General features: G+C 39.7%; 1 protein-coding gene across 3 annotated transcripts in view; it reads left to right on the forward strand.

Annotated features, from left to right (window-relative positions):
• Positions 1-14,355, forward strand: part of Pcyt1b (phosphate cytidylyltransferase 1, choline, beta isoform) — a 95,089-nt gene that overhangs the window by 43,293 nt on the left and 37,441 nt on the right. For 2 of the 3 annotated variants that reach the window (NM_177546.2, NM_211138.1), the window contains exons 2-3: positions 3,930-4,029; positions 8,403-8,519. In NM_177546.2, coding sequence (NP_808214.1) covers positions 3,930-4,029; positions 8,403-8,519 — 217 coding nt within the window. Of the gene's footprint in view, positions 1-2,911; positions 3,143-3,929; positions 4,030-8,402; positions 8,520-14,355 lie in introns of those variants that run through there. The other variant, XM_006527985.4, reaches the window with a different exon arrangement.

The following is a 14,355-nucleotide window of genomic DNA, read 5'->3' on the forward strand; positions in this document are numbered from 1 at the left end:
TAGATAGGTCAAAGGCCAGATTGGCCGATCCTCTCTTCTCCTAGGTGACTCCAGGTATTTTATTCCCAATTGTTCTGAGGTGAACCTATTGCTTGTATGTAGAGAAAATAGAACTGAATAAGCATAGATTCTTTAGACATTAAATGGTTTATTTTGTGTTGAAAGGGAGTTTTTTTTTTTTAATTATAGTCTGATTTGTTCAGACTGAAACAATATTACTTCAAGTCACGGGAACTAGTTGGTATTTTCCAGGCCCTCACCAAATCTTGTTGAATATAGAGTTTAATTACTTTTAAATTAAAATAATAATGTAATAAAAAAATAATAATTTGTAGGGATAGAGGCCATAAAACAACTTTGTGGAGTCTGATCGCTCCTTCTGCCTTTACATAGGTTCTAGGAACTGAACTTGGGTCGCTGGGCTTGCATGGAAAGCACTGTTATCCACTGAGCCATCCTATTGTTCCAATATAGTATCAAATGCTCAACCCAAGGTCTATTCAGCATCACTTTGAAAGGAAATGTTCTGGAAAGCAGGCTTCAACTTGTTTATTTTTGCATTATCCCTGTTCTTTCAAAAATAAACTTTTCCCATGCCAACTGCAGTTACAGATGCTCATCTGTGTTCATGCTGCACACAGAAGCACACATATGCACTGAGGGGTTCTGTCTGTTTTCCTTCTCTTCAGTCTTCCCATTTCCTTACTTCCAGGCCATGAAAATCAACAGCAAAATGCACAGCACACATAAACTATCTTCATCTTTCAGTACAATTTTCCTCTGTTTTAAATGCCAGCTTTCCCACCCTCTTAATACATCTTCCTTATGAAACAACAACACTTTGTCTAGTAAGCTTTGAGGTTAGTACATAAAAATATTTCTAAATCGTCATTTATTTGAGACTATATGATAAAGATTAACTGTTCATATACACATGTAAATGAAACAGCTGGGTTAAATTCAAATATGTGAAGACTGAAGCAGAGTTCCAGGTTAGCCTGGACTCTATAACAAGTTATAGCTAACCTGGACTAGCATAATCGTAAAACTGTATCTTTAAAAATTCTCACAACAACAACAACAACAACAGCAACAAAACAGAAACAGACAAGAAATCATTAGTATAAGATATTTTCATTTGGGTCTGGAGAGATGGCTCAGTAGTTAAGAGCACTTGCTGCTCTTCTAGGAGACCTAGGTTTGGTCCGCAGTACCTGTGTCAGGTAGCTCATGACTGCCTGTAACTCCAGTTGCAGGGGATTGGCTGCCCTCTTCTGGCTCCTGTGGGTAACCACAAACATGAGGTTTATTCACACACAGACATGCACACACAAGCAACACAACACACAAGACATTCTCATTTTCAACAACTTTACTAATTTGGGTTGTGTTGATAAAATGCATTCCTGAGTCATTTTTCTTGTTTGTATGGAGAACTACATTCTCTATCATGGTACAATAATAGGTAGTGCGATGTGTAATCTAATGAGTAAGGATAGCAGCTGTAGGTACAATGTATTGGCTACTAAGTATAGCACACATATAATCTTTGTTTCTCAGAACAATCTTGTAAAATATTTACTCTGTTTACAGATGAAACTGAATCCAGATACATTATAGAACTTGCTTTTAGGAACATGTATACACCACATATATAGCTAGTTCCTGTTAAAGGGATGATATTGGGCCACCCATGACTTTCGTTGCCACCACTGTTGGAACCAAGAGTCCATCTGATACAGCTCTAGCCAGGTCTGGTTGTATCCTGATTTGAAAACATGAGCTTAGCCAGACAGATTCTACTCTATAATGTGTGTGTGTGTGTGTGTGTGTGTGTGTGTGTGTGTATACACTCAGCAAGTGCTACAAAGGAGATTTGAACGGGAGTCTTACAAATACATATGACACTTCTTTGCCACATTACACACATTTCTCTGCCCTACTAGAGCACCCCAAATCACCTTAATGTATCCGAGAAAAAAGAAAACAAACCAAAACCAAAAAGTGGAGTCGCGTTCCCCAATTCTTTTTCGCCAGAGTCTTGGTTTGTTGCCAGAGCTCTGAAGACAGGGTGGGAGTTATGGAAGTCTCAGGCAACTAATTAGGAGATCTCCAAATGAAACTGCAGTAGGATTCCTGCCTCAGAGTAGAAGGTACTGAAAGGGGCCCCAGGATGGGGCCAGGGATTTTTGTCAGTGTAGAAAACATGGTGTCTTAGAGAACACGGTCTCGTCGAGAGCAAGGACTAACTTCCAGGCATGATAGTGAGTGGCTATTAGCCTAGCGCTTGGGAGGATGAGGTAGGGGGATTCTGAGGTCAAGGTCAGCTTGGGATATGTAACAAGGTCCTGACTTTTAAAAACAATTAAAAAGCCAAGGAATGGGCTAGCTTTATCCCTACATCTAGCCCTAGATTTTCATACAGCGCCTGATGGAGATTTGAGTGAATAAGTAACTGAAGAAATATGAGTAAATTGATGGCAGATGTAAATCACATCCCTTGTTCACATGTCTAGATCCTTCCTCAGCCACATCTTCCCAAGCTAAGAAATACCACCTGTCTCCATCTCTAATAAACAATTCATGTAGCACTGTGAGTAATGTTTGCAGTGACTAGTGAACCTTAGCTTAAAACAAAAACAAACCCCAAAAATGAGGTGACTGCGGTAATGACATAGCTTAAAGACTGCAAATGGACAACTCTGGATTGCCCTGTTTACAACAAACACCGCCCGCTTTGTCTTCCTCTGTCTGGAGAGAGTGAGGTTTTCATTTTAAGAGGCTGACTAAAAAATGCAGGGCCACTTCCTGGGCAGGCTTCCAAGTGACTACATCTTTCTCACAGCGTTCCCCAGAGCCTCAGCCCAAGCTGCCTGGGGCGGGGCCTCTAGCCATTGGTAGCTGGGGGAGCTACCACAGGAGCAGTTATCTGCAGCCCGCCAGAATTGCTGTGCTTTTAGGCTCTCTCCGGTGCAGATATCAGCTTTGGCCTTTGCATTGAAGAGACATCAGCATCTGTTATTTGCCAGGCTGGTGTGTGTGTGTGTGTGTGAGTGTGTGTGTGTGTGTATGTGAAGTACAGGAGATGTCGTGCCACACTTCTGAATATGAGGTTCCTTTCAGCCGAGTGTCCCGGGTGTGGGTGAGTCTAAATATCTGAAGACTGCCCTTGTTGGTTGGGAGATGCTCAAAGCTGGACATTATGATTTTCCAAGGGCATGACTTAGCAAATTTTTTAATCTTCCTGAGCCTCGGTTGCCTTTTCTGTGAAATAGGTATAGTATGATGGTACCCTATGGGAAGGATAGAAATATGTACATAGCTTTGTTGGGAGGCCAGAAAGAGATGGCAGTCCCAGAGAATCTCATCTAACACCTGGCATATGGTAGGCACCGTACAGATCTATTATTTTTTCTTTTTAAAATTTTATTTGTTCTTAGTTTTTAAGACAGGGTCTCACTCTATAGCTCAGGCTGGCCTTGAACTCTCCATCTTCCTGTCTCAGTCTCCTGAGTGTTGGGATTACATGTGTAAGTCACCATGGCTGACTAGCTCTTAATATTCTCGACGCATCAGTTAAAGAGGAGGGGGAAGGGACTGTGACAAAGCTTTATTTCTAGGAGTATAATATTGCTCTGGCAAGCCCAGCAGATATATTCTACTCTTTCCCACTAGCCCCATGGGTTTCAGCCTCTGAAGCCTGAGCCATTGTGGAACACTGAGGACCTCACTCCAGCTCAGGCTGGCCTGGAACTAACTATGGTTATCCTGCTCTTCAGTTAAGCACTGGGACTACAGGTGTGAGCCATCATGACCTGCTATTTCCTTCTTAGTCATACCTGCCTACCAAACAGGAAACTTCGAGGGAGGAGGATTGTGCTAAAGAAATCTTTATCAGAATGTATTTCCCTTCTCTTTCCCCCTTTTAGACCCTGACTGCACCAGCCCCATTTGCTGATGAATCCAGCTGCCAGTGCCAAGCACCTCATGAAAAACTGACCGTTGCCCAGGCCCGCTTAGGAACACCAGGTGAGGCTGTTCTCATTTCTCAAATGAGCTTCGTCTGGACATCTGAAGTCATCGCACAGCTTTGTGTGAGCAGTGCTTCCTTTCGGAGCAGAATTCTGTGATCGTAGCCCAGTGGACATTCCTAGTGAGAAGCAGTTGAGTATGAGGATTTGCATTTGCAATCTCAGCCCTGAGGAGGCCGAAGCACAAGGCCAGCTGTGAATTCAGGAACAGTGTGGCTTGCAGTAGTGAGTTCCAAGATAAGGTAGGCTGCAGAGTAAGGCGCTCCTGTAACAAAAGGATCAAGACAGCAATAATGTATGCAAATCAAAGTTGCCAAGGTCAAAATGCAGGAGATGCTTAAGCCCAAGATCTGTCATCTACTACTTCCACAGACTTTGGCAATTCAGGAAGAAGATGTGGCTTCATCTTCCCACTTGCAAAACAGGGACAATGTCTTGTTCCACATGGCTTTTGTGACAGACAGGTTCTGCAAAAATTCCACTTTCAAGGTGTTGATGAACTAAGTGACTATAGCTGTAACTTTTCTGAAATGTCATTTGTATGTTTTAAGTGAGCCCCTAAGATGACTGGGTTTTGTTCTTGAAGTGTATTCCTCCAGCCATTCCTTTAGCCTATATCAGAAGACCAGCGGGGAAGAGATATAAAAGTATAAAGTACCATTTCTGTTTCCCAAGGGCTTTCATGATAATTAAAGGGGCAAGCCTGTTAGACACAAAGTAAAAGCCACATTCACATGTTGTACATAGGCACAGTGTACAACACTGATGATAAGTGACAGTTCAGAGAATGGCACATTCGTGTGGCCTGGAGTGGTCAGGCAAGACATAAGGGAGGGTACAGAACATAGCTAGTTCTTTTGAGAGAAGTTTTGGATTGTGTCCACAGAGAACAGTTATTCTGTAGGGATAGAACAAGAACACTTGCCAGAAAGCACAGAGCTAGAGAGAGCTGTCTGGGGGTAAACGTGGATCAGTCAATCGGTTGGGATGGAGTGAAAAATAAGACTGGTTGAGTGAGTGGAGATTTAAGGCATTTCTGATGGGAAAGCAGACTGAGCTCGGACAGCCACTGCAATATGCAGACAACCCAAGCTTAAAGGAATCCACAGGGTAAGGGACAGTGGGTCAACTGCTAGTAATAGGCAGTTACTCAATGTATACAAAGTCCTAAGGTCTTTATGTGTATCCTATCATTTTGCTCTCCTAACTCAACATGGTCAGGACGTTCAGTATTTCACACATAAGGAAATGAAGACTTAGAGAGCTTGCAAGGCTGCACTTCAGCTGTCAAGTGGCAGGGCTTCTTACACTGGAGCCTGCATCAGAGTCACCAGGAGGACTCTCGGACATACAGATGTCTGGGACTCCCCACTGGAGTCTGTGATTCTGTCCTGCACGGGCTGGGGCCCACTGTGCTGTAACTCTTGCCAACCTCCCGGGTAATGCCGCTGCTCTGGGAGCACCTGTGGAGTCGGAAGGCTGAGCCGGCTCTCAGTGCCAGAATGTGCCCTATCTCATTTAATCTTTGAAAAACCCCAGAAGACTGGAGAAGCGGTATCATAACTAGGTAGGGCTAGGGCTTCAGCTCCCTATTGCCTCATACCCCTCCTTTATCCAGTACAGTGACCTTCCCTGTGAGGGCTGTCCTCGGCTAGCTTCAGGACTAAGTCAAGCATGCTCAGGCCCTGCCATGAGGGAAGGTGTGTGGGTACAGCAGATAAACAATGCTTTCACTGTAATCGTTTGCTCCGGTTTAATCTCAACCTCTCTCTCTCTCTCTCTCTCTCTCTCTCTCTCTCTCTCTCTCTCTCTCTCTCTCTCTCCATTGTCTCTCTCCCTCCCCACCTGTTCTTCCCTCCCCGCCCCTTCCCTCCTTTCTCATTCCCTCCATCCCTTGAAGAGACCAAGAAACCAGGTTCCTCTTTTTGCTTGGGGCCCTGTAGGAGTTTTCCAGTCTGGAAGTTGCTGACACAGTACAATTTTAAAAAGTGATCTGACTGCAAAATCAACTCTACAGATAGTCTTGAAATTTACTAAATGGCCTTTCCCCCAGTAATTATGGCGTCTTTCTTTACTTTCTTCCTCTCTGCTTCCTGAATTCATTTATCCTGATCACCTCTGAATCGTTAACAAAAACTTCCACAAAACTGCCATCTGCTTTCTTGTGGGATTTATATCTTAAAACAAATTTTCCTCAATTGAATTGCAATTGAATAAGAGCATTGAAATCCAAGATCCCTCATTAGACAGTTTGTTATTTCAGAGCATTTTCTGTTTACTGCGCCTTATTTAGAATACAGTATCATCCTGTGAAAGCAATTCTGTCTGTTCAAAATAGTATATAATTGAAAATAGTTGCAGTTCTCAGTCTGACATAAAATCTCTAGATTTTTTCTATTGGAGAAATTTAATTTATTAGCAAGATTGTACATCTGAATCTATTAATGTGATATTTCTTTATGTTCTAAATTAATGAGGTCGGGTTGCATCAATAACTAATCACAATTTTAAATCTAAATCCTAAATCAGTTAATGGAAGTTTGCAATGATCTCTTTTGAGTTCAGTTCCCTATTTTGTGGTGTGAGGCGCTGAAGTCTGAACTCAGGCCCTTGTTACATGCTAGGCAGACACTCTACCATGAGGCCATATCCCATTCCCTTAATACTTCATTTTAGAGCATGAATATAATATATACATGTATTTTTAAAAGTCAATATGATTCTTATGTTTATTTAAAAAATCACCAGGCTAGTGAGATTGCTGTACTAGCATGGTGGACTGAGTGTGAGCCCTAAAATCCAACAGGAGTAAACAAATTTCTCCATGTCATCCTCTGATGACTTTGATGATCCCACATGCATGCCTGTCCCCTTTCTCTCTCCCTCCCTCTTCTCCCCTCCCTCTCCTTCCCTCTCCTTCCTCCTCTTCTTCCTCTTTCTCCTCCTCCTCTTCTTTTTCTTGGCTATCAGTATAAAAATATCAAGAACAATAACCCTCTCCCTCCATGTTGTGGCCACTTTATATACTACATTGATGAAAGCCAACCATTCAGCATGTCCTTCTGATTCAAAGGAAATTGCTGTCTGGGCTGGATCAGCAATAGCATCCTGCAGGACTAGAAAGGACTAACTGACCAATTGATTGCTTCTAATCCAAAGCACCAACTCTATATACAAAATTGATACACTGACTGCCTTCTTGTTTGGGCCTGTCACATGCCGTCTCTATCTTACACCCCAGGGTGGCCTTGTACAAAGATATGCTGGGGAACATTGTGCTTTCTAAGGTGAAATGAGCCTTATTTTGTAGCATTTCCCTGTTTATGGTATGAAAATATCCCCATCACAGCTTACTTCAGCCACCAATGAACTTTGGAATTGGAAAGAAAAATGAACAACAGTCTGAGCACTGAATAGACATCAAAGCATCACTGTCTTTGAGAACAGGACTAAGGCCTTTCTCTTATGGTCCCATTAAGCATGCTATAAAGAGTAACTTTAAACACTATGTCCAAATTACCATATGACTACATGTGGTGGCATATTCCTTTATCATATCTCTGTGAGTTCAAGGCCAGTCTGGTCAATATAGTGAGATCCCATCTTAAAAACTTAACATGAAAAAAGATAGCTTGCCTATTCTTACCCTGCCATCATCTAAGAAACAGAGTCTGTGTCACTCAAAGCCCTCAGACACAAATGGGAGGGGCAGGGACCTAAAAAAAGACCATCTGCTACATGGCTGGATGCTTTGGGGGTCTCTTTATTCAGCTGAGGATTTTTACTTAAACTGTACTTTCACTTATTTTTCTTTTTATTGAATATTTTCTTTATTTACATTTTAAATGTTATCCCCTTTCCCAGTCCCCCCCCAAGCCCCCTGTCTCATCCCAACCCCTGCTTCTATGAGGGTGCTCACCCACCCACCCACTCCCACCTCCCCACCTTACTTTTCACTTAAATGATTAAAATTGTCCTCAGGTCTCTTTTCAAGTCCATGTCTAAAATCATTAATGAACAAAATGAAGAACTCGAAAAGGGAACCTTAGTTTCCCCAGTGCCAGGTAGACTTCACTGGTTCAGTTAGATTCTAAGTGGGATGAAGAGAGTACGGAGTGCTCTGTGTGTCTTCCTTGTTGGGTAACACTGTATTTTTTTTTTTTTGTGGTTTTTTTTTTTTTGGTGACGTTGTTGGATTTTGATAGCTTTCAAAGAATCTAGTTTTTAAAAATCAATTTTATGTACTGATGTTAAACTGATAATGTATAGCTATTGTGTCTTCTGTAGGTAAACTTATTGTGCAGTTCTAATGGAAGGTAATGGGGATTACTTATTGTGTAGTTGTGTTAACTGTATCTCTTTCTTCCACAGTTGATAGGCCTGTTAGAGTGTATGCAGATGGAATATTTGACCTCTTCCACTCAGGTCACGCAAGGGCACTTATGCAAGCAAAAACACTGTTTCCCAACAGCTACTTGTTGGTAGGAGGTAAGAAGTGCATTTCTTTGTCCAGAAACTGCTTTATAATATGCTTCCTGAAAAGTACCCCTTTCAGATGTCCATCAATAAAATCTGACATTGTTAATGTTTCCAGTTCAGCCCATACCACCTCACTTGTTCAATACCTGAAATTTAAAGTGACATTTAAAACCATAGGAGAAATTACATCATGAAATTGTGTACCACTGTATCAAAGAGAGAGAGAGAGAGAGAGAGAGAGAGAGAGAGAGAGAGAGACAGATTAATGACACCACCAAGGGTAGCCACCTTACATTTTCCATTAATGCTTTTCTCCTGCTATTTGTGACATGATCAAATTTGCACTTCTAAAATTTTCCAGAGGATCAAAGAAAAGGCAATATTACTCTGATTTCAAATGTTGGAGAATTAAAGGGGTTTAGGATGATTGATGGAGCATAAGGTCATTGTCTATGTCATTTATGTGTGACCTGCAGCACTTAAGACAGTGCCATGCTAATAAGATGGACCTAATTGGTTGTATAACTAAGTACAGTGTGATAAAGAAATGGGGATTTATATATCCAGGGCATCTTGGTTCACAATGAAGGAGCTGATGTACTTCCTAAGAGTATGGAAAGAGAAATATGGTTTGGTATAAACAGATGTTTTCCTTCTCTAGAAGGCTTACCTATTCTAAATTTGGTGACAAGCTAGTACTTGACTGAGGAGACCTGTATGCCACTTCTGTAGCTTCCATGGCACTGCATTGAACTAGGCACTATAATAATCCTTGAGATCTCTAAGAGGGGAAAAATATGTACAACCAGGACATTCTAGTGTCTAGTATCATGTTATATTATGCAAATGTTAAAAACTCCTTCCTGAAAATTTCAGAGGGAAACCTATAGATTTTACTAAGGGTACTAACCATGTGACTATTGAATGGAGTTCTTTGAGAATGGCAAGAAAACCAATGGCTACTCAGCAAGTCAGATAAAGGGACCCAAAGGAGAAACTATTTCTTGCTCCCTTCTCTGTCCTGTCTCTAGACTGAGTACTGCCACCTGGAATCTTCAGGACCCTCAGGGCCCTCGAAAGGCCTCAGCAGCATGTGGGTTTCAGTTATTTAGGTGATCTGAGCCTGGAGGAGGTTTAGTGTGGGTGGGTCATAATTAACCATGTAACCCAGAATTCTGAACTCTCTCATGGGTCCACATGAGCCTCAGCAAGATGTCATTTTACATCTTGCTGCCACTGGCACCTTCAAAGGTTTCTGTCTATGGATTTCTGGTTCAATAAGTTGTGATATATATTCTATATGTTCATATTCTCTATCTTTCTCTTTTTCCCTTCCTCTCTCCCTCCCTCCCTCTTCCTTTCTCTCTCTTATCCTTCTTTCTGTCTCTCTCTCTCCTTCTTCAATTCTCTTCCTCTCTTTAATAGCAGTTTCCCCTTTGCCTTCATTTCTCTGATAAATATATGAAAGCATATTGATTTTTTTCAGTTATTTCTTCCTTTGTACAATGGTGTGGTGACATGCCACACCAGGAGCCAGAATCACAACATGAATTTTTAAAACATAATTGTACCCAGATATGCTGGTATATAACTATAATCCAAGAATTTGGGAGGTTAAAGTAGGAGAATCATGGGTTTGAGGCTACCCTGGGCTATGTAGGTAGCAAGTTTCAGGCCAGTTTGAGTCATTCAGCAAACTCTGTCTATTCCAAAACAATTAACTTAATTAAACATTATTTTTCAGTCACTTACATGCCTCTAGTAGCATGTAAAAACTTTAAAATGAGCCATTATATATTTGTAGAATACAAAACAAACTCTTCATTTTTTCTAATACTTTATAAATTTCCATTTTTCTCCTAAAGTTGCTCTTGCCTATAATTTTCCTAGTGTAATGTTTCAGTGCTGCAAACTTTTTAGTTGCCTCTGTCACAGTTCTAAAGAAGAAATCGGTGTGGAAATCCAAACACACGTACCATGTTACACATTTTGATAAGTGATTGTTAAATATAAAAATAAATTTGATCAGCAATTGCTCCTTTAATAAGATGAATAGGATATTCTTATTTATGAATGTATCTATGGGTGAACATAACTTATTGCCAGATTGAGGCAAGGTATAGCAATAATTTGTTTTCCTTGCTTTAGTAAGTACTGAAATACTTGTTCACACAAGTGTATAGATGGGAATGGAAGGAGTTAAAGTAATATCACGCATTTCCCTGAATTCCTTAGCTCAGGAACACAGTGTATTATTGTTGTCTTTTGTTTGTCAAGTAGCAGCCTGATAAGATCGTCTGCAAAGAATGGATTGGAGATGGTCTGACCTGCAAAGGGATTTGTTACTAAGCTCTTAGAATCATTTGTTCTTTCCCTTTCTGGGAAGTTATAACAAAAGGTTTTATCAAGACTTATCAAATGGCTCTTAATTATCACCCTTGCTACTTTACTTGAAAGCAACTTATTCAAGCAGATATACAAAAAGAGAGGGGAAATAGACGTATCTGTAATCACGTTACACCATCACTAATCCAACAATTTCTGGAAAAAATGTCTTTGGCATTTACTTTTAAAGCATTAAAAAAAAAAAAAACCAAAGTGTGGAGGCTAGGATTGTAACCTATTGGATTTGCAGAGTATATTTTCTTTAATAGGCAAAATGGGGTCTTATTATCAGATTTACTAAAAACCTGGAGATCAGCATAATGGCTTTTAATTCAACTATATTAATACATTCCAGGAAGCTTTATAAAAATACCAAGAAATGGTCCTAAAATATATGTATCTAAAAGTAGAATTATTCACGATTAAAATAATAAAGATCCAACAAATGTTATAAACAAGACAATGAGCCAGCATATTTAATTTGATGCAAAGTAATATAATTCACAGATTAAATTATAGGATATTTATAAGAAGAAAAATACAGATTTTAAAAAAGATTTATTTTCTTGTTTTTAATCATGTGTATATATATATAGGGAGGGTATGTGCATGTCAATGTAGGTACTAGCAGCCAAAGGTGTTGCATCTCCCTAGAAATGAAGTTACAGATGATGTGCGTAAGGTTGTAAGTCACCTGATGAGGGTGCTGGCAGCTAAACGCAGGTCCTCTTCAAGAGCAGTGTTTGCTTTTAACTGCTGGGCCATCTCCACCCTTTGAGACAGGGTTTCACATGAGAAGTGTGTTTTTGAAAGGCATATTATTTTGAGCTAGACATGTGGCATATGCTTTTAATCTCAGCACTTGGGAGGCAGAGGCAGGCGGATTTCTGAGTTAAAGGCCAGCCTGGTCTACAAAGTGAGTTCCAGGACAGCCAGGACTGCACAGAGAAACCCTGTCTCATAATAAAATAAAACAAAATGAAATACTTATTGTGTGTATCAGATTATAATATTTGGATTTCAGGAATAACTCCATAAATTCAAGTATAAAAGTCAGAAATAACTCAACTATCTTTATTAAGTACCATGATTAAAAGTTTCCTATGTATTTAAAGAGGAAAGAAGCATATTATTAAAAATCATTTGTAGGTAAGTTTATTTTTTATCAGGAGGATATAGAAAATAAACATTTTAAAAATCAAAATTGGATAAGGCATATTTGTAAATGAAATATTTTGTTATGGGAATTTATAAAATAGTTTTTTTAACTTCCTTTAAAATAATGCATGTAAAATATAGTGTAATGCATGCAAAAATGATGTAAATGTTTTACCCACACCTTTATTCCAGTGTATCTTAAAATTTTTATAATTCTGGAAAATATTCCAGATACATTTTTGAGATGCAGCCGTACCAGCCTATAGAGCTTTGGCTTATTAAAGTGATTTTGAAGTGAATAGCTGGAAAAAGTGCTTACTCTTAACTACAAGAGAAAAGCCATTTTTAGGATTCAATATGAGTGTTGAGAATAGCTGGAAAAGTGCTTACCCTTAACTACATGAAAAAGCTATTTTTCACATTCAATATTTCTTGCCAGTGCTCCGTTTACTTTGAATTCCTGGACCTTGCCCCTCAAGATCCATGTGTTCTCTGATAATAGACGAGAGAAGCAGAAGAAAAATTGTTAGGCCAAAATTTGCATCATTCTCCATTCTGCTCTGTTTGGTTCCTAATGCCAATTTTCACTTGTAACAGAAGTCTGTATATAGGAGGGAAAGACAAGGAGACACTAGACAGCGGTTCTCAACCTGTGGGTCACAAGCCCTTGGCGAGGACAGCAGTGGGATAACCTTTCACAGTGCTCACATATCAGATATCCTGCATATCAGATATTTATATTATGATTCATAACAGCAGAAAATGACAGTTATACAGTAGCACTGAAAATAACTTTATGGTTGGGGGGTCACCACAACATGAGGAACTGTATTAAAGGGTCACAGCATTAGGAAGGGTGAGAGGTACTGCTCTATAGGTTCGGGGTGCTCTGAATGTCCTTTAAAGTTTGCCCTGAAAGTGTTACCCCCCCACCCTTGCAATGCACCACAGTAAGGTATGGATGGTATCTCTTTTGAAAATTGTAACGAGGGCTATTTCATATGGAAAAGACTTTCTCTGGCATATTAATTTTAGGAAATTATACTGTTAGAAGCGGAGGTTCTGGACACTGGTTCCTTTAAAGCTCCCTGTTTTCAAGTCCCGCCTGAGCCACCCCTTCGTGCCTTTGGGACTATGTGTTCTCAGTAAAAAGAGACCTTTGTCTTAGATTATCTTTTCAGAGTATCACAAACCAGCCTAATAGCGGACAGCTCTAGCCTGAGGAGAGTTAGGGCACAATTAAGGAAAAGCCATTTTGTTTTGTTGGTTGAGTGGCTGGCTCTGGGGCTTATGTGTGAACGAATAAAAATGCTTGTGGTGAGTTGAAAGGATGTGTCATATTAATTACATCTACTGGTAGGTTTATGGTAGGAATTCCCTGGGGTGGTTTTATTCATAAAACCACTGTTTTTGATTCACATACATGGACAAGTACTTGGTGGAAGTCTTTAGTGTTCAACAGAAATTATTCATATATAGTTGTGTGTCTGTGTGTGTGTGTGTGTGTGTGTGTGCATGCACACATGTGCATATATGCATGTATGTGCTATGATTCTTTCCTTCTACCATATAGGTCTCAGGAATCCAACTTAGGTTGTAAAGCCTGTCTACAAGAGCTATTGCCTACTAAGCCATTTTACTGCTCTCCAGAAATAATTCATTAAAGGACCAGAAACTAGAAGTGCTATGGTTGACTTTTGAATTTTAGAAACATATTTGCATCATGATTACAGTACTTGCATGTGTGATTTTTTAAAGCATGCAGCCAGTAATGATTTAAATTTTTATCCTGTACAGTCTTACCATGTTGGCAGCATTTTAATGAACTGAAACTATCCACTTACAAAATACTTTTAAAAATCCATTTTAATGTTAAGTGGTATAGCTCTATAAATTAAAATTTTACAACAAAGGGAATTTTTTTAAGCCTGATCATTTTTTAAGGCTTAAGTCTCACCAAACACCTACCTCCACCAAAAAGGAAGGAAACAGAATAAAACAATAAATGCAGTACTATTAATGCTATGATGATGACTCCTAATACAGTACATATAAATATTACTTCACAAACTTGTATTTGTATTAATTAAAATTAAGTATGCCTCTACAGCTAAGGGTGTATGTCAGTGGTAGACCACTTGGCTATTATAAGGACGCTTTAGATTCGATTCCCCTTGTAACATGGAAATATAAACAACAATGAAAACAGCTCTTTAAAAAACATATTCTTCTAAGATTCTGCTTTTTGCGGCAGATGGGAAATTCAGTCTCAGCCTTTGTTGTATAGTTGTTCTGCAGTCAA

This window comes from Mus musculus, chromosome X, assembly GCF_000001635.26.
Source record: "Mus musculus strain C57BL/6J chromosome X, GRCm38.p6 C57BL/6J".
Classification (NCBI taxonomy): Eukaryota; Metazoa; Chordata; class Mammalia; order Rodentia; family Muridae; genus Mus; species Mus musculus.